The following is a 25,312-nucleotide window of genomic DNA, read 5'->3' as shown; positions in this document are numbered from 1 at the left end:
GTCAGTGACTCACTGAGACTCGGGAGAGGGGGAGAGAGGATTTCATAATCAGCTGAGCATGAGCTCATGATGTGCTGTTGATGCTGAAAAGACTAATGCAGTCTTTGCAAAGCACATGCACATGGAAACACAGAGTAGGAGTAGAGAGGTGACATTATCACTGCACTTGGCACCAGTACGTTGTTATTAAAATAACTGACTGTTCAGAAAACCCATCCAAAAATGGGAAGGGTTCAGGAAAGGTCTGGGAGAATGATCAAACACCTGGGAAAAGAAAGATATTATGGTGAGAAACCCAGACATCAGTTTGTTTATTTTGCCATTTGTTTTTCTTGTGGGCGATTGGGTTAGGTCATAAAAGAACTACTTTAAATGTCAGATATTGCAATTGTGAGGTGACAGTCAATAGAGTAAAACTTCATTGTTGTTTTTACCCCTATTATAATAGAGAGGTATATTTAAAATTACTGCTGGTGCTTGTATTCAAATGGTGTCTGCACAGCCTCAGTCTGGCAAATGTGCAGCAGCACCTCTGCCCTGCTCTCTCCATCTGCATAGGCAGCTTGCATGTGGCCTGGCTTTGTTCTGTCATCATCTGTCCTTCTCCTGCCACTTCCTTGGTCTATTTTGGCTCCATATCTGACATCAAGCTGTTATGGCCCTCTCTTCAGTTTCTCTGCCCTTCTTCTTTCCTTTCATCCCAGAAACTCCCTCCTCTCCAGAAATTCCTCCCTCCTTCTGTGAAGATTTCCATTATCTCACTGAACATTTCTCTTTCCCTTTTAAAGCCCTAAATTTTCCAGATGCTGGGAAATACCCTAAAGTGAATGAGTTTTGAAGCATCTAGCCTTGTTTGAAAAAAGAAAGTCACTAACAGCCATTGCCATGGACACCATACAAAACAGTAACCCTGTGGGTTTGGGACATCAACCCCATCTTTTTCTAGTTTTGAAAGATACAGAAACGGGACATTTTTTACTGAATTGCTCACTGGTTCTTTGCAGAGTGCCTTTAATTCTGTCAGTGGTTTCTCTCAGAGAACTGCCTGTTTGCCCACAGGTGCTGTGTTTCACTGCATTGCTGGAGAGGTGGCATGAAGCTGTAAAGCAGAATTAAGGTTCCCTACTGCAGTATTTTAAGGTGAAGTACAGTAAGGTGAGAGTGCTAAGGAGTGAGACCTGGCAAATCCAGATGGGTAATGAAATTTGCATTTAGCAGGTAGTTCTGACATTAGTGAAAGGGTCCCAAATCCACACAAAGAAAGAGAAGAAAGCGCAAACATTGGCATTTGATGGGGTTAAAGGAAAGCCTTGAGGCAGAAGTTGCTGCTCACCAGAGTGGTACTTCCTGATGCTTTGCATGGCTGGGAGGGAGCAGCTCCCTGTTTTGGATGCAGGCAGCTCTGCTGTGTCATGTTACAGCCTCACTAAACCACTTTCTGTGTATCATTTGATATTTATTGGGGGCACAAGGAACAGTCACCACACTATGAATATTGTTTTGCAATGAGTGTTAGACCTCTTGAGATGTAATTGTGCTTTTACCTCAGAAACAGTGCTGTGCCACTTACTTCTGCCTTTCATATTGCAGCCATATGTCTTGGATAGTGTTTTGGTTTTAGATTCTGTAGACTGGAGTACATCAGTAAATATGTTACTGAATTTTCCTTTAAAGCCTTGATGAGAGCAGTGTTGAACAAAAAAAGCTGTAGTAATAATACCTGTTCTATGCACTGATTTCCTAGATTATTTCCATATGAGACTGAAATGCAGCATACACTTTCTGGTGGATCAACAGAGCACTTGACTAACAAACATATCCCAGTGGGAAGATTTTCATGGTCTGCATTTCCAAGAGCTGACCTCTGGGTGGACAGAATTTGAAACTTGTGCTGAAGGAAAACAGAATTCCAAAAATCACATATCCAACCTGGTGGAGTCCAGGAGTGAGAATGAAAATTGCACATCACTTTTGTCAGCAGGCAATACCAATCACTCTGTAAAACTCCTGTCTCCTCTGTGGTCCCATGTAAACTGGGGTGTCCTCAGGGGTTGAAGGATGGTTGTTGATTGTGAGATTAGCCCTTTGTGCCCAGCCCTGCCTGTAAAATGCCTGTAATGCATTTGTTCACAGGAGCACATGCTCATGGTAGGAGTCACTTGTTTCTTGGTACTTGGCCATTGGGTCTGTGCTGGTGTCACATGGGCAGGTTCCTGGAAGGCTATCAGAGTTCTGCTCTCTGTCCTTAATTGCCTTGTAGGCCACATTCAAATCCTTGATCTTTATGCAATGCTGGGTAATATCCAGGCTGTAAAACCCCTCTGCCTCTTGTGTGTGTGGTTTTCCACTGGATACTGAGGCTGCCTGTGCTGTTGCTGTTGCCTCTCCCTAGCCATTGAAGTAGTCCAGGACATCACTTTGGATCTAGCTGGAAATGTGAGCTGGGCATGCGCAAGGCTGGAAAATTGCAAACAATACCAGAAAGGCCTGTGGACTCTCAGTATAAGCCTCACAAATTTAGACTTTGCTTAAATACTAGTATACAGGCAGAAAGGGGCTCAGTCAGTGTCAGACTACTGATAAGGTTGCTGTGTAAAGACAAGCATTTTAAAGAACATTATTAGAGTAACACTTCAGTTGTTACTGGTCTTCATTTATGCCTCTCTCAGTAGGATTTATTACAGAAATTACCATGATACCAGAATGATCAGTATTTTGCCACTACTGTTGTCTCAAGAACCAGTGAGACCAACATCTCTCAGCTACAGATTTTCAGTATATATAAAGCATATTATGATCCTTCCAATCATTTGTTGGCCAAAAGTCTTTACTGTACATCAGTACAAGACCCTCTGTTCCATGTAGATCACATCAGGGCTGTCACAGAGACCACCCAGGTTCCCAGGTACAGTGGGCAGCAGTGCATGGCCACCTCCAGAGGAATATTGACTTTTATTTTGGGACTCAAAATGTCACAAAAAAAAAACCCAACCAAAGATGAGATTTTATGTGTCTAGTTAGAGCACCAAGCAGGTCCCTAAAGCCATGTGTATCTATGTGGTCTGTTCAGCTTTTAAGCACCCAGCTGCTCCTATGCAGGTGGTGTGTCCAGCACTAACTACAGTGACATGGGAGACAGGACTATGGGCAACTGAGTGTTCTCCATGTCTTATGGGTTATCCCTGGGTTGGTCACATAGTGATGGGTTTTAACACTTAGAGGTGAGAGTCAGCAGTGTCCCCATGCTGTCCTACCTGCTTTAGTCCCTGTCCTTTCCCTCTCAGTCTGTGTGTCCTAAAATGTAGATGTGTGCTGGAAGTGTGATGGCCTGTGAGCTTAGGAACCATGGGTGTACATCACTCATACATCACCTCAAACCTGTTCCCACTCATTGTCTGCTCAGACCACTGACCTGTGCATTAATATTTCTATTCTCTACAAATCAGATGCTGCTGGAGCACACCTGGCCAGCAGCTGACTCTGCCCTGGCTGCTTGTAGTCACAGCAGACACTGCAGTGTGCTGACTCATGAAATTTGTCATCCTTTTTAAAATCGAGCCAGACAGCTTTTAGTATAGATCTGTGTGTTTGTTGCCTTTTTTTTAGTGTTCCTACCTTCTTGTTCAGTAACAGTCAAATCTTTTTGTGAGGAAATTTATGAAGAACTCCAATGAGGCTTCACCTGAGTTTTATTAGAAACCGTGACTAAATTCTGCTTTGGATTTTCTAAATTTGGCTGATGGATTTGAATCTCTTCCTTTTGTTTTCTTTTTCTGATAAAATAGGTTTTAAAACAGTATTTTTAGATGCAGGGTGGGGGATTTACAGATTCTAATGGAAGCACTTGTATTTTTCCCATGCCTATTTTTACGCTGCTCTTGTATCATGATGTGGCATTTTCCCATGTCTACATCAGGTTCTGATACCAAGGAAATTTCTCCATGGTACCATATAATCAAGAAGCAAGGAGATACAACACAGCCTGGTCATGGCTTTGTACAGAGAAATATCATTTACATCACAGGCTTATTTGATTTAGATCCTTTTTAAACATTTTTTGTCTACCTGGACTGTGTCTGTGGTATAATAAAGAGGTAGCTGATGTAGCATTATTGGAGGTAAGCTCTTGAGATCTAAGTAGTATGGGTGTATCAGCAAGCTCAGAGCTAATTCCAAATTTTACAGGTCATTCATTGTACTCCACCATGCAAATACCAAAAAATGCCCTTTTTCAAATTTACAAAAATTTGTAAAAATGCCTTTTACAAATGCCAAGAAATGCCCTTTTACTCCACTAAGAAATGCCCTTTTTGCCTGTTTTGTAGAATAATTAAGCTAAAATAATGAATTTGGGGGCAAAAATCAATGCTGAAACTCAGAAAGTCTCTGATAGAGTGTGATGGGATTTCTATGTGATAACATTAAAAATGGATTTGTTCCACTTCAAGGCAAATTAATCTTTGTTCAGGCTAATTAATCTTTGTTCATGCAGCTGACCTGATAAGGTTATTGAAATCATATATGATGTGACAATTCTGTAACCTGCACTGAAATTCTAACTTAATGCAGGATTAGCCTTTTCTTAAAATTGAAATAAAATGTCTAGTTTTGTGAGTTTTTTTTTTCTTAATTACTAGAGTCCCTCAAATATTGCTGTGTTTCTGCTGCATAAAGGAATGCACTTAGTTTAAAACATTATCATTTACAAAGGTGAATGAAAATGGGTCTTAGTTTGCCCTGCAGCAAGACTGCAGGCAAGGAGAGTTTCACAGACCTTCATTTTGACCCAGTGAGGCTGCTCAGAGAGTCTCATGACCAGCTTTTCCCCTGCTGGATTTTTAAAATTTTTTCAATTATTTTTCAGATATCAAAGAATATTTTTTTTTTACTTTTGAGTACTGTGTAAACACTATCGACACAGACCTGTGATATAGGAAAAATGGCTTGATTTGATGGTTACTGAAGCTGGTGGACAATTAAAGGTTGTCAGGTTTCCAGGAGGTTCAAAGAGAGTTACAAAAGCATCACATTACTCTCAATTACATTCAATCAATAAGCACTCCACTCTCTCCACCATGGCCACTCAATTCACTCTACCAGAAAATACCCTTCCTGAAAATTGTGTGTTTAGCAGAACAGTACTCTGCATTGAGTTGCAGTGGGCTGTTGAGATGGCAAAGTTATGGTGCAATATGAGCTAAAAACTCATCTGCACACTCACAGAGGAGCACAGAGTGGGGGGAGTGGGAGCACAGCAGTGGGAGAAGGAGTCCAAAGAATTCCCTGCACCCAGCTGTTCCCATTCCAGGAGCCATCAGCCCATCAAAAGCCTTTCTGATCAGCCAGAGGAGCCTGGGAGCACAAAGGCAGGTGGGAACCTGAATTAAGATTTCAGAGTAAGGGACACTTTGTCTGCTGGGCCTTTCCCAGCGCTGTCCCAGAGGAGTCTCAGCCCTCGTGGCCAGGCATGGAACCCACCCAGATGAGTTAACACCAGAGCACCTCGGGATTGCTGCCTGGGGCATGGGACACCCATGGGCTGGGGCGTCTCTCTGTGTGCTGCTGAGGACCTGGGCAATCCCAGCCAGCTGTACCTGGGTGTGTGATGGTCTGCACCACCAGCTGGGCTGGGGGGCTGAGAGCTCAAATGTCCGGGTGGGTGCAACTGGTGAGACTGGGATCCAGGGGGCAGCTGTTGGGCAGACCTGAGCCCAGCTGCTGGAGGGGCATGTACAGATGTGTGTAGAGGACCCCTGCACTGTTCAGCCAGAGGGGTGAGAAAGATGAAGCTCTTGGGGCTGTGGGAGTGCTCTCTCTGTGCCAGTTGCCTGTGTTGCCAGCCATGTGTGTAACATGTGGTTATAAATGCACTCTGTGCATGTCCCTCTCAGGTGTGAGAGACAACTGCTCACTTTCAAAATTTAAAAAGGTTTATTAAACCTTAACAAAAATACAACAAAGGATTACTAAGGAAAAAGCTTCAGTGCTGGGAACTGCCCCTCATGCATACCACACTGCCAGTTCATCTTCAAGATGGATGCTCAGTCTTTTATACCCCAGGGGGTTGCATCAGCCAGCCCTGGCCCTTCCCAAAGTCTGTCAGTCAGCTCTTCTTTGCCATTTATCGGTGGAAACTGCTTTCCTGTACCTTGATTGGAGGTCAGGTGTTGCCATGCCTCACCCCCAAGCACCAAGCTTTTCCATTCCCATCTGCCCCATGCCAGGGACACCTGTGCAGCCTTGTTTGTACCTGTCCCCAGCTGTCTGATGGCAACAATACAGGGGGGAAAAGGGAACTATGGGGAGAACAGAGGACATCTAAACTACAGTAACATAACTATACATCACTAAAGCTTTTATTAATATTCACACAATAGTTATCTTTTAACTGCGAGAGCCAATCATCCCATTATCCATCTATAACACAGGGGTACTGGCTCGATGCTGGTGGGACCTCAGGCATGGAGCTGCCCCAGCCCCACCTCTCATGAACTGTCAGACCCTGCACTATCTGTTGCATCAAAAGCAGTGAGCCTGGGAGAAGAGTACAAAGATGGGTGGTATTTAGTATTGTAATTTCTAATTTCCTTCCTTTTGTGGGTTGAATGGTAATGCATGCCACAGGCATAAAATTACTGCCAGTAAGTTGTTAGTGTACTCATTTTGTAAAATTTGAAACCTGCTTATTGTTGAGATAGGGTGTGTTGGTGGAGTGGGAAATTTGAAGAGCTACAGAGTGAAGACAAAAAAAGCTGTATATAAACCCTTGTGTGTGTGTATTAACTATAATCGAGCAGTCACCTATAAAATATTCACCAATGCATGAGGTTTATGCATCAAAAGCTTGTGGAACAGTGAGTTTCAGATACAAATAGCAGTGATTAAAAAAGAAAACACCTCCAAGCCTGAATATGATGATATAGACACAATATATTTTAACTATATAGACAAACATGAAATGCCAATGTCCTTCAGAAAAGCAGTTCAAGCTTGGAATTAACTTCTTCCTGTTGAGAATAATAAGAAAAGAAACAAAAAATATGCCCAAGGAGTAAATTCCTGTGTGTACAGAAATTCTTCTGTAAGTGACCTAGTTTTAAAGATCATTGGGAATTTATATTCATTGCCTGTAGAGAGGCAGGGTGGCCAGGGAAATGCTGCTTTGATGAAGCCCATGCGTCCATGGAAATAGTGCTGGACTAAATTTCCTCATTGACATAATTCCACTAAATTAAAAGAACTGATGTGAAGATGGATTATGTCCCTATTTTCATGTTTGACCAAAAGGATCATAAAATGTTCATTTAGTTTAACTCGCAAACAGAAGATCTTTTGCAATATCCTAATTGCTTAATTCCTATTTTTGTTTCCTTTTCTGGGAGGTGAGCTTTTTACATTCTTTTTATCAGTGGAAGTATTTTTCCTTCTCCAAGGGGAAAAAACCCACAAACTATCATAAAATCAATCATATTTTTCTAGATTTATGGTTTCATTTTTTTGTCAGTGATACATACAGACATCAGGAAAGAAACCTACTAGATCATTTTATCTATTTGGAGATGAAGTGTTACCCCCTAAGGCTGTACAATTCAGTGTCAAGCAGCTGATTTATATTACTTTTGCATGTAATAGTTCTGTAGCCAAGTCCTTTGATTGCCAGGATATCTTATTCAGGCTCCATTTCTCTTATGTGGATTTGACTTTATTTTCTATACTTTAAGGTATGATGAATGGATACTTTACAGAGTATGAAACATTTAGCAATGACTATGCAACAATGACTATGTTTACAAATGGCTTTATTCCTTTCTCCTTTCTATGGAATTTATATTAACATTGCATAGCATATATTTGCAGTAATGTTCTCAGCTGTGAAATGTAGCTCTGAACTCTGCCCAAATGTATCTTCTGTACAATAGTGCTTTTGCAAAATGGATTGTTATTATTTTTTTTTTGGTAACTGGATTGTTTTCTTACATCAAAGCCTGCCAGGCTCACAAAGTATTTCAACAAACGGAATGATTTGTATACACAACTTGAAAGTTTTCTGTGCGAGGTGGAAAAGCAAATCTGAAACAAAACTCTGTGTCACTGATGAGAAAATGATCTGTACGATCATTGGGGCGAGACATTATTTGTAGTGGTTCTTCTCTTTCGCAACAGCCGGCAGGAGCGTTCCTGGGCTAATCTTTATCTTCGGTTCGCTCTTCAGAAAAAATGCCTCTGATGTGAGGCTACTTTACAGGAAACGTGACCTCACTGGGGCTCTGTGCCGCTGATTGCACGGGCTGTTTTCGAAAGGAAACAGGGGACTCGCTAGAGCTGCCCTTGTGAAGAGCCAGGGCTGAGCTCTCCCAGGAAGCTGCTCAAGGAACAGCCTCCACCAGCCGTCCCACGGGCTCTCCCGCTGATGAAGAGAAAATTTTTGCACGCATGTGTTAATTGTGAAATGGATTTTCCAGGTTTGAAGGATTTTAGTCTTATTTATCTCTTAATATATTTGCCAGCTGAGGAATAGCTAAGCTTTGCGTTCATTTCTGTGCTGCTCTTCAGGAAGTTTCGCGGTTTTGTGAATGTTGCTACCATTACCTGCAGGGAGAAAAGACAAAGCTGCTCTTCAAAAACAACTGATATGTGTGAACAATCAAAAAAGTCTCTTTGTAGACTTTTGTGTTTGGTAGATAAAATAGAATAAAAACTGGTTACCTGGGTTTCAGCACAATATTTTGGTAGGTACTAATGTAAATATTCAGATTGTACGCTGAAGGCATCATTGGCTAAACACTAATTTGATTTTTGGAGGGAAAGGTGGTTAAAACTGACTGGTTTGCACAATGACTTTTTGTTTATATTTCAACATGAACTTTTGTGTGTTTTGAAATCCAAGGAGGGTTGTTGGCTTAAATTTTTATTTGGATTCTTGGCATAAAATGTTGCCACATTCACCTCAGATTGGCTTTTAGTGAGATTTCATAGAGCTGTTGGCTTTTTCTCATGCCACGGTTCAGATGTGCTGTGTTGATGGCTCATTTCATGGAGCACAGACACAGTAGCACTGCTCCATTGTATAGTGGTGGTCAAGAAGCTTTGTTTTGTTATGTCATTACTATAGCTTCTCACGCTATTAATAGAACATAAATAGGACTGAATATTAAATGAAAGCAGAACACTGTGCAGCATTGTCTACAACATAATGTTTCCATGTTTTCTCCATCATTGAATTATTTTCGAGAACTCTCTTCATTATGCCAAAAATTTTCATGATCACGGGCAGCAAAGAAATCCGTTGGACTGCCTGTTCCATGACTGTTCACAGAAGCTTGATATTATCGTTACTTAAAATAGTTTAAAAGCAAGTTACAGCTGCTTATTAACTGTTCTTGAAAAGAGGGAAATGTCTCACTTCCCCAGTAGTATAACCACATATCCATATTGCTCACTTTCCTTTAGAAATAGATGAATATGCTCTATTTTATCTTAAACTTTATTTCTCTGGAGGGTGGCAAGTAAACATCCTGTGGAGACATACCTTGCAAAGTTATGAGAGAATTCAAATGAGGAACAGAAGGACTGTGGTTTGTTCTGCCACTGTGATCAGCATGTGTCAACACTTTCTAGTGAAAGCACCACCCCATAGGAAAGCTGCCACTCCTAAAAGTTATTCTTTTTTAGACATTGCTACTTTTTATTTTCATAACTGAAAGAATTGTGTGCAATACAGCTGCGCTGTGGGTTTCAGTGGCTGGAAAGTTTCACTCTCAGATTATTAAAGAGTTGTGATAGATATAACTGATCCTGACATATACTTCTATACATCCTTTTCAAACAAATTTGCCCTAGAATCAGTTACTTTTGCCTAAGTGAGAATACATTATATCTAATAATTTGATCTATATTGCTGATACTATCTTACACATACTGATTTTCAAACAAGACAAAATAAAACTTGCTTCCATTTCTTTTTAAACTCTTTTACAGATAATCTATATTCCCTGTTACCCTAGGGTGTATGAAGCAGTCCTTTTCAAGATGTATGGAACATCACATATTGCACCAACTCCAGGAGCAAATAAATTTGGATACATTTGTCAGAGTTTTAATAAAAATAAATACCTTGTGGAGGGGCTCTTCTTTGACTGATAAGACTTAGCATTTTGCTGGTTTTGGTTTATATCCAGATCTACAAACTGCTTGTTGAGTCCTTCCTGTATCTTCTTCTAGAGTTTGAAAGCATTTCTTCGTTTTGAATATAAGATTTTTTACACATTTAAGAATCATGATTTTGCCTAAAATAAGAGAAATTATTTCAGGAGGTAGTTGTATGTTAAAAATAGCTCTAATACATGTCAAACCATGAAATACACCACTGGTCCCACTGTTTGTACAACTTGCTCTGTGGTGTTCTGACTGATGCTTCTTGATCTCTCTGTACTTTCCCTCAAATTCTTTCCATTTTCTCCTCCTCAAGTTATTTTTGCAGCCATTAGAGCATAATTCGTTCAACAGTAAAGTGATTTTTTTTTCCAAAAGGTAGGAGAAGCAGTATGTATGGGACCAAGGTAATGGGACTGATTTGTGAAAAAATACCCTGAAGGTTTTACTTCTCTTCTTTCATCACCTTGCCTGGTCCCAAGGCTGAGTCAGCCTTCACACCCAGTCTGTGACTGACAACTGAGCTCCCAAGGAGGTTAAACAAGATTACCTAAGTGGAAACCCTGACCTTCATGTCGTTTCTTTGCCTCAGCTCATAACTGAACATAAAAATATAAAGTTCTCTTAGCCCTATCTCCTCTCAGAGGTGAACAATGGGCATTTACTAACAGAGTTGTAAGTCTGAAGCTCTAAAGATTCAGGAGAGACAAGGTAATATGGGGAAAGATCATATCTTTTATCTTTTTATGGAATAATAGACATAAATTCTCCCTATGGATAGGCCTTGCTCATATTTTGTAAGGTTGATTCTGTCTGGTGCAGAGCATCCAGCAGCACTTTGCACACTTGAGCCATGGTAATCCAGATAAATCCTATTTCCTTAGTCTCCTGCCACAATATTACTGTCAAATATTGTCACTGTAGCAATCCCTGTGCTCATTGTGCTATGTCTGCAATTTTCATCTGAAAGATATAATGTAGTGGTAATGGTGGCCTTTCCATTCTACCCTGTATCTAGTGCCAGTTCAGGTTCTAGCTTTGGCATAAAGCAGATTTCTGATAAAACAACTTAAAATTACTGCAGTTATTTTATTTGTGTGCATAATTATTTCTCTCAAGTCTGTTATTTGGGCAGAGTACAGATATCTGATTTCTGTTGGCTCTGATTCTGTGTTGTTCTGGTTGAGATGAGTTTCCTGTAAACACTAAGTCTTTCCCCAATTCCTTCATATGTTTTGTCTCCTCTAATTCTTCCCTTTATATTCTCTTTATATTCTTTTTTTTTATTATTATCTTTCTGGTATGCACAAGCTACCTGTCAATGAATATGATAACAATTCCTTCTGATTTCACCTTTGCCTCTGCAGGTTCAACACCATTTAACGAAGAGCATAGACACAGCCTCTCAAGACATATTTTTCCAAGGTATTAAGGAAAGTTACACTTGCCTAATTTTATTTTTGTTTTGGCATAGATTTTGTAAAAGTCCTTTTGGGCCACTGAGAAATGTAGTCCTGATCATAATTTAATTACTGCCCTAAATGGAGGTTCAGAAGTACTGCTGTGGAGGTTGCAAACACTGGTTTTGCAATTACAGGTTTTTGGAGTATCTCTCTTCCATCTGCTTTTCCCTACACTGAAATTATGGTATCTCTCTGTGACATGCCATATGGGGTAGTTAAACCTCTTACTGAAACACAGGTCAGACACTAAATCAATCTGGTGTCTTCCTTTCTTTCCATGATGTCACTACATGGCAGTTTGGAACTCATAGGTGGTAAGGGGAAAGGTATAACCATAAATTAAATTTTAGTCAACTAAGTACAATGTCTACAACTTTTAGATCCTTTCACCTCTGTCATTACTCCCTTCTACTTTAAACACCAGAGAATATATTTTTCTGTGCTGTATTTAATCCCAAAGTCAATTGTGTTTCAGTGCTGGATGGAGCTACCACAATGTGTGGGCTTTATCCTATGTTGTTCCAGCTGCATGGCATTTTAGGATTTGTGAGAATTAAAAGTCATGCATCCTAAAATCTTCACCAAGTATGGCTAGTTTATAAAAAAGCAAGTAAATCCTGCCTGGCTCAGGGGCACCCAGATTGTGCCATGTAGAGGAACTCAGAGAAGCCAAATACTGGAATGCCTCTGATGGCTCCAGGTCGGTGTAGGTCCACAGGACTCCTTGGCCAAGAGCACTGCCACAGAAACACACTGAGCACTTCTGAGCTCCAGCTGGCTCTCTGCTTCAGGAAATGCTCCCCTGGCATGTATCCCTCCTGTAATCTGAAGCTCTGGAACGTGTGATGCGCACGTCAGCTGGCTGAAACCCCCACTACAGAGTAATATCATTTGATCCACGTATTTTAAATCTATGTCATTACCAGTCCCCGTCAGCTTGAAATGTAAATTCATTACTATTAAATCATGGGTTTGCTCTGTCCAGACCTTCTCTAAATTAGAGGCTTTCATTTCTCCTTTTCAGTTGTGCATGTGCCTTTTTGGATGCCGACCCTGCCTATGAGTGCTCCACAAACCCTCTGACAGGCTCTGTTCCTACACACCGCCGCAGCCCTCGACTGCTTTCCAATGGTTATTATGTTCTGACAGAAGACAGTTTTCTGTCTGACGAAGAGGGCAACATAACACTGACACCATCCCACACCAGTGTTACATATAAAGAGAATTTAGTTCGGTAAGTGAACTATGTGCAGATTTTACTCCATGTTGGCGATTGCCTCCACATCTCTGGCCTTATCTAAAGGTGTATCTGGAGGTGTCTTTGTGTCTGTCTACATTTTGCTCAGCATAAGACCAGCATTACTTCTGATTGGGAACATGTTAATTGCTTTAGAGAGTGCAGTGAATGAAATGACCTGATTTTCAGTCACATCTTACTACCTAAAAACTCTGTAGTGCAGAGTTGTTGCTATAATTGAAGTCATGTCCAATAAAGGCAAAGGATAGAGTTACAGCTCATTTTGCCAATGGGGTGTTAGTCTGATAAGGACTAAGAAAAATGTGTGTATATATATATATATATCTGTGTGTATATATATATATATATAAATATCTTTGTCTAAAACACACACACACATACATATAAAAATAAAAAGGTCTGGTCCTGGAATTCTTACTCAAGCAAAAACATCTCATGATTCAGAAGAACAACAATTTAGAAAGGTATGTAAAATGTAGTTCAAGAAACCTGGAATTCAATGGATTTAGACTACCCCAAATCAGATACAGCAGTGAAAATCACAGGTAGCACTCACTGTACTATCAGAGAGCAGTAGCTGTGATATCATTTGGTACCACAGTACCCGGTATCACAAGAGCATGATCAGCCCTACTGTTAATACATTCCCTGACACATTGTGGTGTGCAGCAGCCATTCCTGGTGATGTGCCCAGGGTCAAGAACAGGGCTGGGAGCAGCACCCAGAACTTGGTTCTTTCATGTCATTCCTGCAAGCTTTAGAGCCCTGTCCCTGCTCAACAAGAATAATCAACTCTATTCCTTGGCAACATCCTTTCTTTCTAGGGTATTCAGGCGAAGGAAGAAAATCCGTCGCTCTCTTGACAGCTTGTTCAATCTCAGTGCCTCCAGCTCATGGCTCAGCTCCACCATTCCCAGCAGGATGGATTTCTCCCATGTAGAGGATCCTTGGCCTGATGGATGCAGTAAACTAGAAGCCAGTCACAGTGATATTGGTAAGCCCTGATCAGGTACCCGGTAATCAAGGTACAACATTGCAGTCTGTGTTTAGTGTGAATTGGGTATCTCTTTCTGGATGTTATGCAGGTGTTGTCTGCCAAGGTGTGCAGGTAAAGGCTAGAATGAACTACTACAGAATCCTAAGGGACAAATAGAGCTCCTGGCATTACAACTGAGTATGAGTCTGCAAAGACCTCTGTGCCAAAAAGTAATTTTTTGACTGAATTTGAATGCAAAGTCATCACCAGGAATGTTTATTCTGGTGTGATTAACACCTGGCATTGTCTGCTTTCACCTGGCTCTTTCAATAAGTTCATCTGTTATGCCCTATACAGTTTTGTCTTTACTCTGCATATTTCCTCCAGCATACATTTGAACCCACCAATTCCCTACCCATTACAATTTGCAACCTCTCCTGTGATTCAGTAATTAATTCCTAAATTCATTAATACAAAGTCTCAGAGCTCTTCTTCTGTGCAAACTCAGTTATACGTGCATTTCTTCTAGGTGATTCAGACTTTTCTTCTGAATATAATAACCACGTGTCACAAAGGCAAATTCCAGCATCTAATGGAGCATTTCTCACCAAAGATGATGAGTTTCTTCATTTTGAGGAACCATTTTGTGCTTCAAAATCCCGCTCTTCATTTATGATAAATGCAAATGAAGAGAATTGGAGCAATGCAGGTATGTTATGTTCTTATTCTGGCATGCCTCATTTTTAGAGTGAAGTGAAAATACATTAAAAATATGGATCTGGCCCCTTGCAGAATAGAATTTATTTGCTAAAACATATATTTTAAATTAATGATTAAAAATAACAAAATCCTAAAAACTATATTCAATTACTACCCCCTGCTCACATCTTTCCCTCACCCTTTTTTCAGAAAAAAAAAAGAAAAGAGGAGTGAAGTGGAAAATGGAGGAAAGGGCATGGCAGCAAAAACTAAAACAGGCAATTATGCAGAAAGGTTTGTTTTCTGAGAGCATGGAGGGCACAGTGTTCCTGTAGTTGTGGGGGAAAAAGACTCCTGAGAGACACCCAGAGCATGAAAATTAGGTTTCTGCTTTGAATCACTCCAGGCGAGTTCTCTTTAAAAGCAGCTGAAGAGCCTGGTCTCACAGGTAGCCTTTGCAAACTCGTCCTGTCATATATTTACTTTCATTAAAACCCATTATTTTCCTGATTTTTATTTTAGAATCCAGGACAGTGCAAAATGTCATTTCTCAGATGGTCGCACTGATCATGTGTTTAATCATTTCAGTATGGACAAGGTAATTTTTATTTATTTTATTTTCTGTTTCTGACATGAGTGCTTGCTTCATTTCAACTGGTGAATAAAACTTAAATTAAGGGTCACATTTTCAAAGTGTGGCAAATATCTGAGCTATATAGATATGCACAAAAATAAGAAGTATGTATGCAGATATGAAAGCTACTTTGCCAAGCGTGCTTTGGCAGGGGTTTTGGCAGGCTGAAAAGAATCAGAATGGATCCATGTCTTTCTAAGTGGATTTTTCTCTCAGTCTGAATGCTGAGGTCTTTCTTTCCAGGAGATTATCTTCAATAGTTTATGTAATTTAAAGTTTCAAATTACAGTTCACCTACCAGAGTTCAGAGGGTTCATCTGCAAGAACCCTTCCTCCTCCTCCCACTCAAGCTTCACCTCTTTTAACCCAATATGCATCACTTGACTTTTTTTAACCTTTCTGGGTACTGTTATGTTCTCAGATATTTTATTGGAGGACTGTCTGCCACTTTGTTGCTGATGATTTTAGTTTGTAAGTATAAAATTTCTTTATTTCCAACATAATTTTTTTTACTAAGTCACATCTGAGGAACAAATTCTTTCCTTTAATGTATATCCATGGGTCTTACTGATCCTAATAAGAGCAGTATATGGTCAAATGGGGATAAATGTAGCCTTCAATCCATTACAGCATTTTGCATTTAAATTTCACAGTTCTTTTGTCCCAAGGTGCTGCTGTGTCCTCTTTCTTCAGTCTCGATACATTTTTCAAAACAACTAAATATTGGTAAGTGGTTCCAGTGTCATGTGATGAATAGAGAAATTTAGAAATGTTATATTAAGAAGAGGAAGGAGATTCCTCCTGTTCTTTTCAAGTCAGAAGATAGAAGGTGGGGTCTGAAGTTACTGATGGAGCATTTGGCTTTTCCAGTTACTGATTTGTATTCAAAGAAACTTTCTTTTAATTCAAAAACCTGCCTTTTCATAATGTGCAATAAATGTTGTAGCAGAAAAGGGAGGTAAACCTAATCTGCCATAACATGATGTAGTCACAGTCCAAGCAGTGGAATTTAAGATTCTAGAGGTGCACTTTCAAGCCTTGCACTGTAGTCCGCTCCCAGGCCACCAGACCTAGCCTTTTTTTTTAAACTGGAAAAAATAAAACCAGCTAATTGTGATGCTTGCCACATCACCATCTTCCAGGGACTACAGAATTGATATAATTTGGCCTCTCTAACCCAATGCACCATTAGCTCATACACAGGCCTTCATGCTGAAAGCAAGTATGGATGTGCTGGATTTATGAATTACCACTCTTTCACCTTTTTTTCACCACAACATTCTAAATGTCTAAAATACAAAATGCTTATAAGACTAAAAAGTTTGGGGTCATCTGAATTTTTATGGGCTGAAAGTGAAGCTCAAGAGGATCATTTTTGTTTCTGAAGCTGTTAGGGTTCAGGAGATCAGTGTATGCCAAGGGCACCAAGGCAATCTGGCCGACCTCAGCCTTTGAATCGGGTATGTTGGAAGTCAGAAGCAGCAAGGCACAACCTGGACAGCCCCAATACAATGACAGTCCCACTTTCTGACAGATGATGTATCAGTTTGTTGCTATGTATCTAGTGCCTAAAACTTTGGTTTTACCAAAGCCACCAGGTCAGGACTAGTGTGTTGCAAGCACATGCCCCAAAGAGCTGCTTTCCCTCTTCCTGAATAGCTTAGCCCTGAGTCATAACAAAGCTGTTCTTCACAAGAGAAAAACACACTCCGAGAGCTCTTCAGCAGCAGGTATACAGAGAATGCCTCTTTTATGCTCATCACAAGTGAGAAGTTACCTGCTCAAACAAGTAGTCCTGCAGCTTAGCTGAATTTGTCAAACAGGACCTACTGATAATATATAATAATTATAAGAAACTGTGATTTAAATCAAGACATACAAAAATGTATTCTTCTTTTTTTTTTTCCTCACAGACAATAATAAGAAATAAAGAACAATTGGTGAGTACATATTTAAGTCCATATTTTTTTGGGCAATGAGTCCTATTATGGAACAGAGTCCAAACATATCAGAAAGGTTCCATGGACTTTTCATTAAAAGAAGGTTTAGCTACAGGACCCTTGCCAGTTTTTACTGCAAATTATTCCATTTTGATGTCTACAATTCCTTTTGGATTGTATATTTTCTTTCTGTTGTCTGGCAGCAGTGTCTAAATAGTGTAAGCTGTTAACAATTGCTGTGCTTCAGCCCAGAGAAAACATGTTTTTCAGTAACAGGCAAAACAAGCCTTCCTTTTCCCAAGTGTGAACTGAACAGCAGGACCAGGTGCTGTGCTGCTCTGATCTGGTTGCATTCCACCAAAGCAGTGAAGCAGCATCAACATGAATTGGTCCAGAATATCTGAAAAACATGTAGACATTCTTCTATTCCCTATTCTTTTTCTTCATCCTCACACTCCAGTTTCTGTTTATCAAGCATTTCTAAGCCTCGCTGCAGCTCAAACCCTTAAAATAAGAGCACTGATTTATTTGTACTTGGAGTTGGTCATCCCAGTCCTGGCTCTGTTATTTCCTTTATGTCTTTACTTTGTACAGTTAAAAATGAAAAGAAGGAACCAAGTGGAGCTGTGCCCAGTTTGCGTTCCTTATAGTGTGGCTAGAACAGCCTTCTTCATCAGTTTCCTGGCTGAGTGCAGTTCAGCTTTTGAGATCTAAAGGCATCAGCACAGCTACAGACACAACCTGGAAAACCTTTCTTTCAGCTCTTAGAAGGAGGGTGTTAATCCTGAGAACAAAGCATTTTAGAAAGGAGTTAGGCATTTGATCACTTTGCCTATGGTGACAAAATGTCCTACTCACAGCATGCCAAGCTGGGGATGCCACATGTGGCACTTCTTAAAGTTTATATAAGGGCTGAAACACCAGAGCTTGAAAGCTTCCTCTGGTTTTGAAAGCCACTGTCAGTGTTAACCAAAGCAGGTACAACAGGATGGAGTAGAGAACTTGGCACTTGTTCTGTGGCAGGACTAAACTAAACACAGACTGACACAGGGTACTGCAAGACAGGACCTTCCACAGTTCAAAACATGCTTGTCTCTTGCACTCCTTTACTTTAAAATTTAGAAGCAGAGTTGTTACTTCTGTGCATTTTGAAATGAGTTCAATAACAGTTTTCATTTTTCCTCCTCCTCCAATTTATTTTCATCATCTCTTTAGCATCGAACTTCTGGATACCTCCTTATGGTCATGGTTACACATTCATGTGGGAAAAAAACCCTCAGGTTTGATAGTATTCTTCCTCCAAAACACAATTAATTTTAGCTTTATTTTTCTTCTGGTCAAATGTGAGTAAGGCCTTTGTTCTTCTTATTTCTTTCCTGAAAGAAATCACACAAAGAAGTGCTATATCTGTAGTATCTTATATCAATAATGAAAAGTGTTTTGTAATTCCCATGAAATATTTTTCTTATAAAAATGATGTAATCTCATATTTTATGTATTAATTTCTTGTTACAACATGCTATCAAAGATAATGTGTTTGGATAGTGGCTGAGTATCTGTGATAACTGATCTATTATGTAACTAAAACAGTATTTATTATACTCATCCTCATATTTACTTGTAGTTAATGCACTTGAATAATACTGTAAGTGTTAAATGATTCCTCTTCTTTATTTAAAGTACAGAGACAACTGAGAGTAAACATCACTATGTAATACATGTAAATATTTTGTTACCTATTTTATGCCTATTGTAAAAAGTCCATTACTAAAAAAATTTTAAAACTAAAGGATTATAAAGATTTTTAGTGTTTAAATAATCATATCTTGAAATAATAATCGGGAAATTTAAATCCCATTCTGAGAGAAAAGTCTAAGACTGTAATTACCCTGCAGTCATCAAAGCAATTATGCTGAAAACTAGAAAAGAAGAGTTCACTGTAAACTCATTAGTTCACTGTAAACTATCAAAGAAAAATATGATTGAGATTGAAAAAATAAGGTCTACAATAAATTCCTATAATCTGTCTATTAAAAAATACAAACTATAAACTAGAATCCTTCTGATCTGGAGTGAGGGAACTCCTGGGACAATTTCTCAACTGGAGTTCAAGAGCTAAAAATAAAATGCTCAGGATCTATTAAGATCTGATTTCCCTGATATTCGTGGACATTGAATTAACAAAGTTCTAGTCAGTTACCAGAATGGTTGGCTTTGACTACTCCTATGGACATAAAAACCTCATGCCTCATCTTTTTTCTCTGAAAAGAAGAACAACCATATGTTTCTTCCTATTGGATAAAAAAACTGAAGCCAGGATTTTTCTGATGAAAAACTGAAAAAAAAAATTCCAACCTAAATATGTAAATCCAGACTTTCAGAGGTAATGAGTATTTGCAGCTTCTGGTAACTACAGTATCAAGCCTAGGATAACTGTGGAATATAATTCTCTCAGAGTAAAACCATTTATTATTAGTGATTAACTGACAGATATACTAACAGAGAAATCAACTAGAATTTTATGGGTTTTTTTGTCCCCAGTGATTAAATGTTTATTCCCCTTTAATATAGCACCTTATTTAGAGAAAAGAATCAAAGAGAAGTGTTGAGATGTAGATTTATACCCCCCTGTGTATTTTTTCACACAATTTATTGCTTTTTTAATATATATGATCTTTATCATTACACCTTGTCTTATCTCTTACTTCAGCTGTGTTCAGCTGAATTTCAGGGTCATTCATGAGTATATATCATGTAGTATTTTATAGGGAGAATGTTCATGTGGAAGATGATAATACTGATGCCATTCCTTAATTTTTAAAGTTCCTGGTCTGTGAGCAAGTCTGGTTTGCAGTTATCCTGAAAGCATTACTCATAAAAGCCAAACCATACAAAGATTAACATATTTTATTTGAGTTATATGGAATAAATTACATGGTACAGAATACAGGTTATGACCACTTAGTCCACTTCTGCAAAATCTGCTTTTTGATGTACATTTTTATGAATGGGCTGCACTATTTTGTAAACCTCTTTGCACATTTCTATATACACCAAGCAAAACTGTTACTTCATTTATATTGTTTCCTTTTTTATGGTTTCTCACGCTGCTTTTTTTCCCCCCCATCTCTGGCATTTTATATCAGTAAAAATGTTCCTGTTCTCATTTCTTCTTGTATTTGAGAGTGTGTTTCAGTACTGAAGATTGTTATTGTTAGAAATTGCATATATTTCAGTGAATTTCTTATTTGTGAGTTCATGTCCTGCCCTGCAGATTGTGTGCTCTTTGGGGGAGGGTTTTTTGGTACTTTAGTGCAAACATAAAGCCTTGTTTTGCACTGGTGACTACGTTACCTAGCATCATAGAAAAATAAAATAAAAAATAATATTTGAAAAAATGGTAATTCAATAGGAAATAAATAAAAATACATAGGTTTAAATTCTGAGTGGGTATCAATCAGCTGATTTACACCAGCTGAGACTTTAAGCTGCAGCATTCCAAAAGCTTTGTCCATGGATATCAATTTTCTGGGGTTGGAGCACCTTACATGATTGTATATATGGACAAAGTCAAGACATGTTCAAAATATTTCTGTATTAATAATGCTATAAATGCTAGCATTGTAATAATAATGCTATAAAGCTCGTTTTTGTCATTACATAGAAATACATATTGCATTGTTTTACACATTAAAACAATAAAGTTGTAATATATTAAAACGGTAAACTGAATTTCTTCATGACAGGCATGCCAGAGGTGACTTTTTCTTCCTTCTTATCTCCAATGTCCTGTTTGTAATGTGGTTATTTACATTATCTTTGGCACGTACATTGCTTCACGCTAGGATTTCAGGCTTGTGCTGCTGAAAACTCTCGGTACATAATTTAAAAAAGAAAAAAAACAATGGTGTGAAAATAAAGAACACAACATACTTCAGCACCTAGCTTTGCCCTGTGTGTGCCAGACCTCCAGGTGAGGACCAGTGTGTTGCAAACATGCTCCAAAGGGCTGCTTACTGTCTTCCTAAGCAATTTAGCCCTGAGTCACAAAAAACCCTGTTCTTCACAAGAGAAAATCAAACACATTCTGAGAGCTTTTCAGTCACTGGTGTACAGAGAATTCTACTTTTGTGCTCATCACAACTGAGAAGTTACCGGCTTGAAGAAGAAGTCCTGCAGCTGAACTACATTTGTCAAACAGGACCTATGCATGTACTGATTAAAACAAACTGTGGCTTAACTCAGGACATAGAGGTACAAGGATGTGGAGTGAAGTTGAGCTGGGGAGAAGGGAAAAATAAAAGGAGAGTGGATTTAGATTTGTCATTATGTCTCTCTATCCTACTCTGTTTAATTGGCAAAAGTTAAATTAATATCCCCAAACTGAATCCATTTTGCCCATGATGGTAATTGTTGTTTGATGTCCCTGCCCTTATCTCAATCCATGAGCTTCTTATCATATTTTCTCCCCATCTTCTGTTGAGGCTGGGAAGTGAGAAAAAAAAAAAAAAAGCTGGTGGGCACTGGCATTCTGCCAAGTCAACCCACTCATCAAGTCAACTCACTTATTTGATAATTTAATTAATTGCAGATTTTATATTCCTTTCTTCAGAATTATCATCCAGAATACCTGAAAAAAGGAAGAACACTTTCACCCCTTGACTTTAGCTTAACCAAATAACATAGGCATTTCAATATAATACAATGTAAACATAGCGTTTAAAATACTGTACACAGTGAAAACAAGATTTTTTCCTTGTTTGAAGTTAATACTTTGATTGTGAGTTCTGTTCCCAAGTAAAATAGCAAATAATTATTATTTGAAGAGGCCTGCAATTTGATATAAATGTGTAGGTAGGAGGATTAGTGGTCCTTCTTCAATGTCTGTGATTCTGTGCAGGGGCCCTGGGCCACATCCAAACATCTGTGTAAACCTCGCTGTCCTCTGAGTGGAGTTGTTAGTTATCCAGTCAGATAGGCCAGGACAAATACTATGGAGTCAAAGTGCATAAACTACTTCTGCTCCTTTGTGTCTCATCATCTCCACAAATCTCAGGAGCCTTAATTCAATGGCACCTTCATACTCCTCTAATCTGCAGTATAGATAGAAACCTGCAGAGTGGCTGTGGGGAGCTGCATTTACATCAGAGGTAAACGGCTAAATAAATGAATTTGATCATTGTGAAAATTCCTACTGCCTTGTTTAAATTTATAGGTGAATTTCTTCTTAGTGGAAGATGACCCTTCAGTTTGATTAGACCTTTAGGTTAATGAAGACAGGTAGGAAATACAGAATGACTTTCCTGATGCCACCACTTTGATTCAATGCTGGTTGTGATCCAGAATTGAACAGGCTCTGCAGGGAAGTGGTGGAGTTGCCAATCCTGGAAAAATCTGGAAGAGGTGTAGCCCTGGCACTGGGGGGACATGGTTTAGGGATGTGAAAAATGCGTATTTTATTATTGGCTTTTCACAAATATTAAAATGAATATTATATGTGTTGTGTTAGAAAGTAATGCTGTATTAATTCTCTTAAGTAGTATGTTAAATATAGTTTTAAGTTATAAAAAATGTTAAAATAGAAAATATACTATGTAATATACTTCTTTTAAAGAAAGGACTTGCAGCGAAATAGCAGCCACGGGACACCAAAATCTTTCAGAGAAAAAGAATTTATTGCCCTCTTATCAGAAGAAATGATAAGAGGGCAATAAATTCTTCCCACTTCGAAGGTGCTGGTAGGATTCAGAGGAAGAAGTTGACAGTGACCAGACAGAATCTTGTATTTCAATAAAATTTATGCATCATGGATGCAGTGTATGAATATGCAACAGGCTATTGCTTTTAAGGGTTAATCCTTTGTTAACGGGTGTCCTTTTTCGGCCTTGTGCTGCCCAGAAAAAGGTACCCGGAGGTCCGTAACTATCTGTCTCTATTGTCTCATATTGTCCTAATTCAAATTGTCCAAATTATTATTACTCTAATGGTATTATTATTTTTATAACCATTTAATTACTATTAAACTTTTAAAATTTTAAAAAACCAAGTGATTGGCGTTTTTCATAATGACTTGGCAGTGTCAGGTTAACGGGTGGACTTGATGATCTTACAGGTCTTTTCCAACCTAAACTGTTCTACGATGCTAAAATTGTACAAGACTGTGAATCACTGGAACAGGCTGCTTTCACAAACAACGGAAAACAAGCTTTCAGCCCAAAATGTGTGAGGCAAACTAGATGACGGATCCGCAGGAGGAGGACAGAAGCACCATGCAAAGGACGAGACGTGAGATTTATGCCTGAGGAGAGCTCCCTGATCCCCGCCCGCCGAGGGAGGGCAGGGCCGGGATCCGCCTCAGCGCCGCCGCCCGGGGCCGTTGCTGTGGCAGCGCGGCGCGGCCGGCAATGGCGGCGGCGCCTGAGGGCGGCCATGGTGCGCAGTGAGTGTCGGAGAGCGCCGCTTCCCTCCCCTCACCGGGCCCTGCCCTCCTCTCCAGGACGGGCCCCGCGCCCTGCGCGCCTCCTTCGTGTCCGAGAAGGGCGACAAAGCTGGGGAAGGGGCTGGAGCACAAGTCCGATGAGGAGCGGCTGAGGGAGATGGGGGTGTTCAGCCTGGGGGCTTAGGGGCGGCCTCATCGCTCCCTACAGCTCCCTGAAAGGAGGCTGTGGTCAAGGGGCGGCCGCCCTCTTCTCCCGTGTGACAGGGCGAGAGATGGCCTCAAGTTGTGCCAGGGGAGGTTTAGCTTAGACGTTGGGAAAAATTTGTTTATGGAAGGGGTTTTCAAGCGCTGGAACAGGCTGAGCGGGGAGCTGGTGGAGTCAATACGCCTGGAGTTATTTAAAACTCACGCAGATGTGACATTTAGGAGCATGGTTTCGTGGTGGGTTTGGCAGTTCTGGGTTATACTAGATGATCTTAAAGGTATTTTCCAATCTAAACAATTCTCTGGTTCACGTTCCCTCTCGCCACAGTTGTCTCCCTTCCCCACCATCCCCACAGTCCCCTGGCAGCCCCCTGCCCTCCTGCCTCCCTTGGATAATTGTCAGATTTTCCTCTTCCCTGGCCATAACCCCCATTTTATCTCACCACGAGAAGCACAGATGTTCCTTGCCTCCCAAAGCAGCCCTGAGAGGGCCAGCAGTAGGGACTGGGTGGCCCTGCTGGGGACCCCTCCTTGGTGGGGCAGCCCCTTCAAGGGGGGCTCTGGATAGGATGGCTCATGTCAGAGCCCAGGTCTGTCAGATGTGGAAAACCCCAAACGAGGTAAAACACTCTGTGCTGTTACTTATGAATTGATCATATTTTACAGGTACAGCAGTATGACCCAGAAGACTTAGTGCCCACACCTTTTACTCATGAAAAAGGAGTTCCCTTCCTATGTGATTTTTCATGTAATCTGTTTTGATTGCATATTATCACTGGACTGCCAGTCCCATGCTGGGCTGACACAGTGCTTTGGACAGGAGCTCCTTCTCCCTGCAGGAAGCTGGCAGATGCCCTCTTGGAGCAGGCACTGCCTGAAGGAGAATGACTTTATCTCCTGAACAGCACAGCATGAATTTGAGTCTAAAAGTAATGGTGGCATACTTCACTTTTCTGAAATGCAGCTTCCCCCACCATCTCCTGATACACCTGCAGCTGTCCATCTGCTTATTCTTTCAATTTCGTTACTGTTATCCTTCATTTCTGCTTCTTTTCTTGAGTAAAACGTGTAATTTTTGGAAGCCCAGGCATTAGAACAAGATCTGTTCTCTCCACTTGATTGATGCCATCCCTCCTTTCCTCCTGTGTTCATGGGAACCTGGGAGTAGCTGTGAACTCTCAGGTTGCTGATCCAGTTTCCTATTACTGCACACACCACCAGAAAATCTGGTTAATGAACTTTTTAGTGAGTTCAGTGTGTTTGTCAATGTCCTGGAGATGCTGTTATTTAAAATTTTATGTAATATTTGTTTTCTCTTGCAAGCTTGTTTCCTTCATTCCTCTGCAATGAACTAGATCTTACACAAAATGTCAAATGTTCAGGCAGCTCCCTACAACAGGATGTCAAATTAGGTTTCTAAAGCTTCCCTGTAGCTTCTATTGTGAAGGACTGTCTCTGCTTTGCAACTCATCTGTTAATGAAAGTGGACATTTTTGCAGAATTGCTGCAAAAATAATTTCAATTTTCATCAGTAAATGGAAATTGGG

The 25,312-nt window shown here is 40.0% G+C and overlaps 1 protein-coding gene across 4 annotated transcripts in view; it reads left to right on the top strand.

Moving 5' to 3' along the window:
* The first annotated feature begins 237 nt into the window (after nucleotides 1-237).
* LOC129126772 (dynein axonemal assembly factor 11-like) overlaps nucleotides 238-25,312 on the top strand; it is a 58,903-nt gene continuing 33,828 nt past the window's right edge. For 2 of the 4 annotated variants that reach the window (XM_077189146.1, XM_077189138.1), the window contains exons 1-3: nucleotides 15,167-15,908; nucleotides 17,096-17,122; nucleotides 23,235-23,561. In XM_077189146.1, coding sequence (XP_077045261.1) covers nucleotides 23,417-23,561 — 145 coding nt within the window. In that variant the 5' untranslated portion in view covers nucleotides 15,167-15,908; nucleotides 17,096-17,122; nucleotides 23,235-23,416. Of the gene's footprint in view, nucleotides 287-11,519; nucleotides 11,578-12,639; nucleotides 12,850-13,697; nucleotides 13,868-15,166; nucleotides 15,909-17,095; nucleotides 17,123-23,234; nucleotides 23,562-25,312 lie in introns of those variants that run through there. The other 2 variants (XM_077189149.1, XM_077189141.1) reach the window with 2 other exon arrangements.

Source organism: Agelaius phoeniceus, chromosome 1 (assembly GCF_051311805.1).
Source record: "Agelaius phoeniceus isolate bAgePho1 chromosome 1, bAgePho1.hap1, whole genome shotgun sequence".
NCBI classification, from domain to species: domain Eukaryota; kingdom Metazoa; phylum Chordata; class Aves; order Passeriformes; family Icteridae; genus Agelaius; species Agelaius phoeniceus.
The sequence above is the reverse complement of the archived record's forward strand: the minus strand, read 5'-3'. Positions and strand labels throughout refer to the sequence as shown.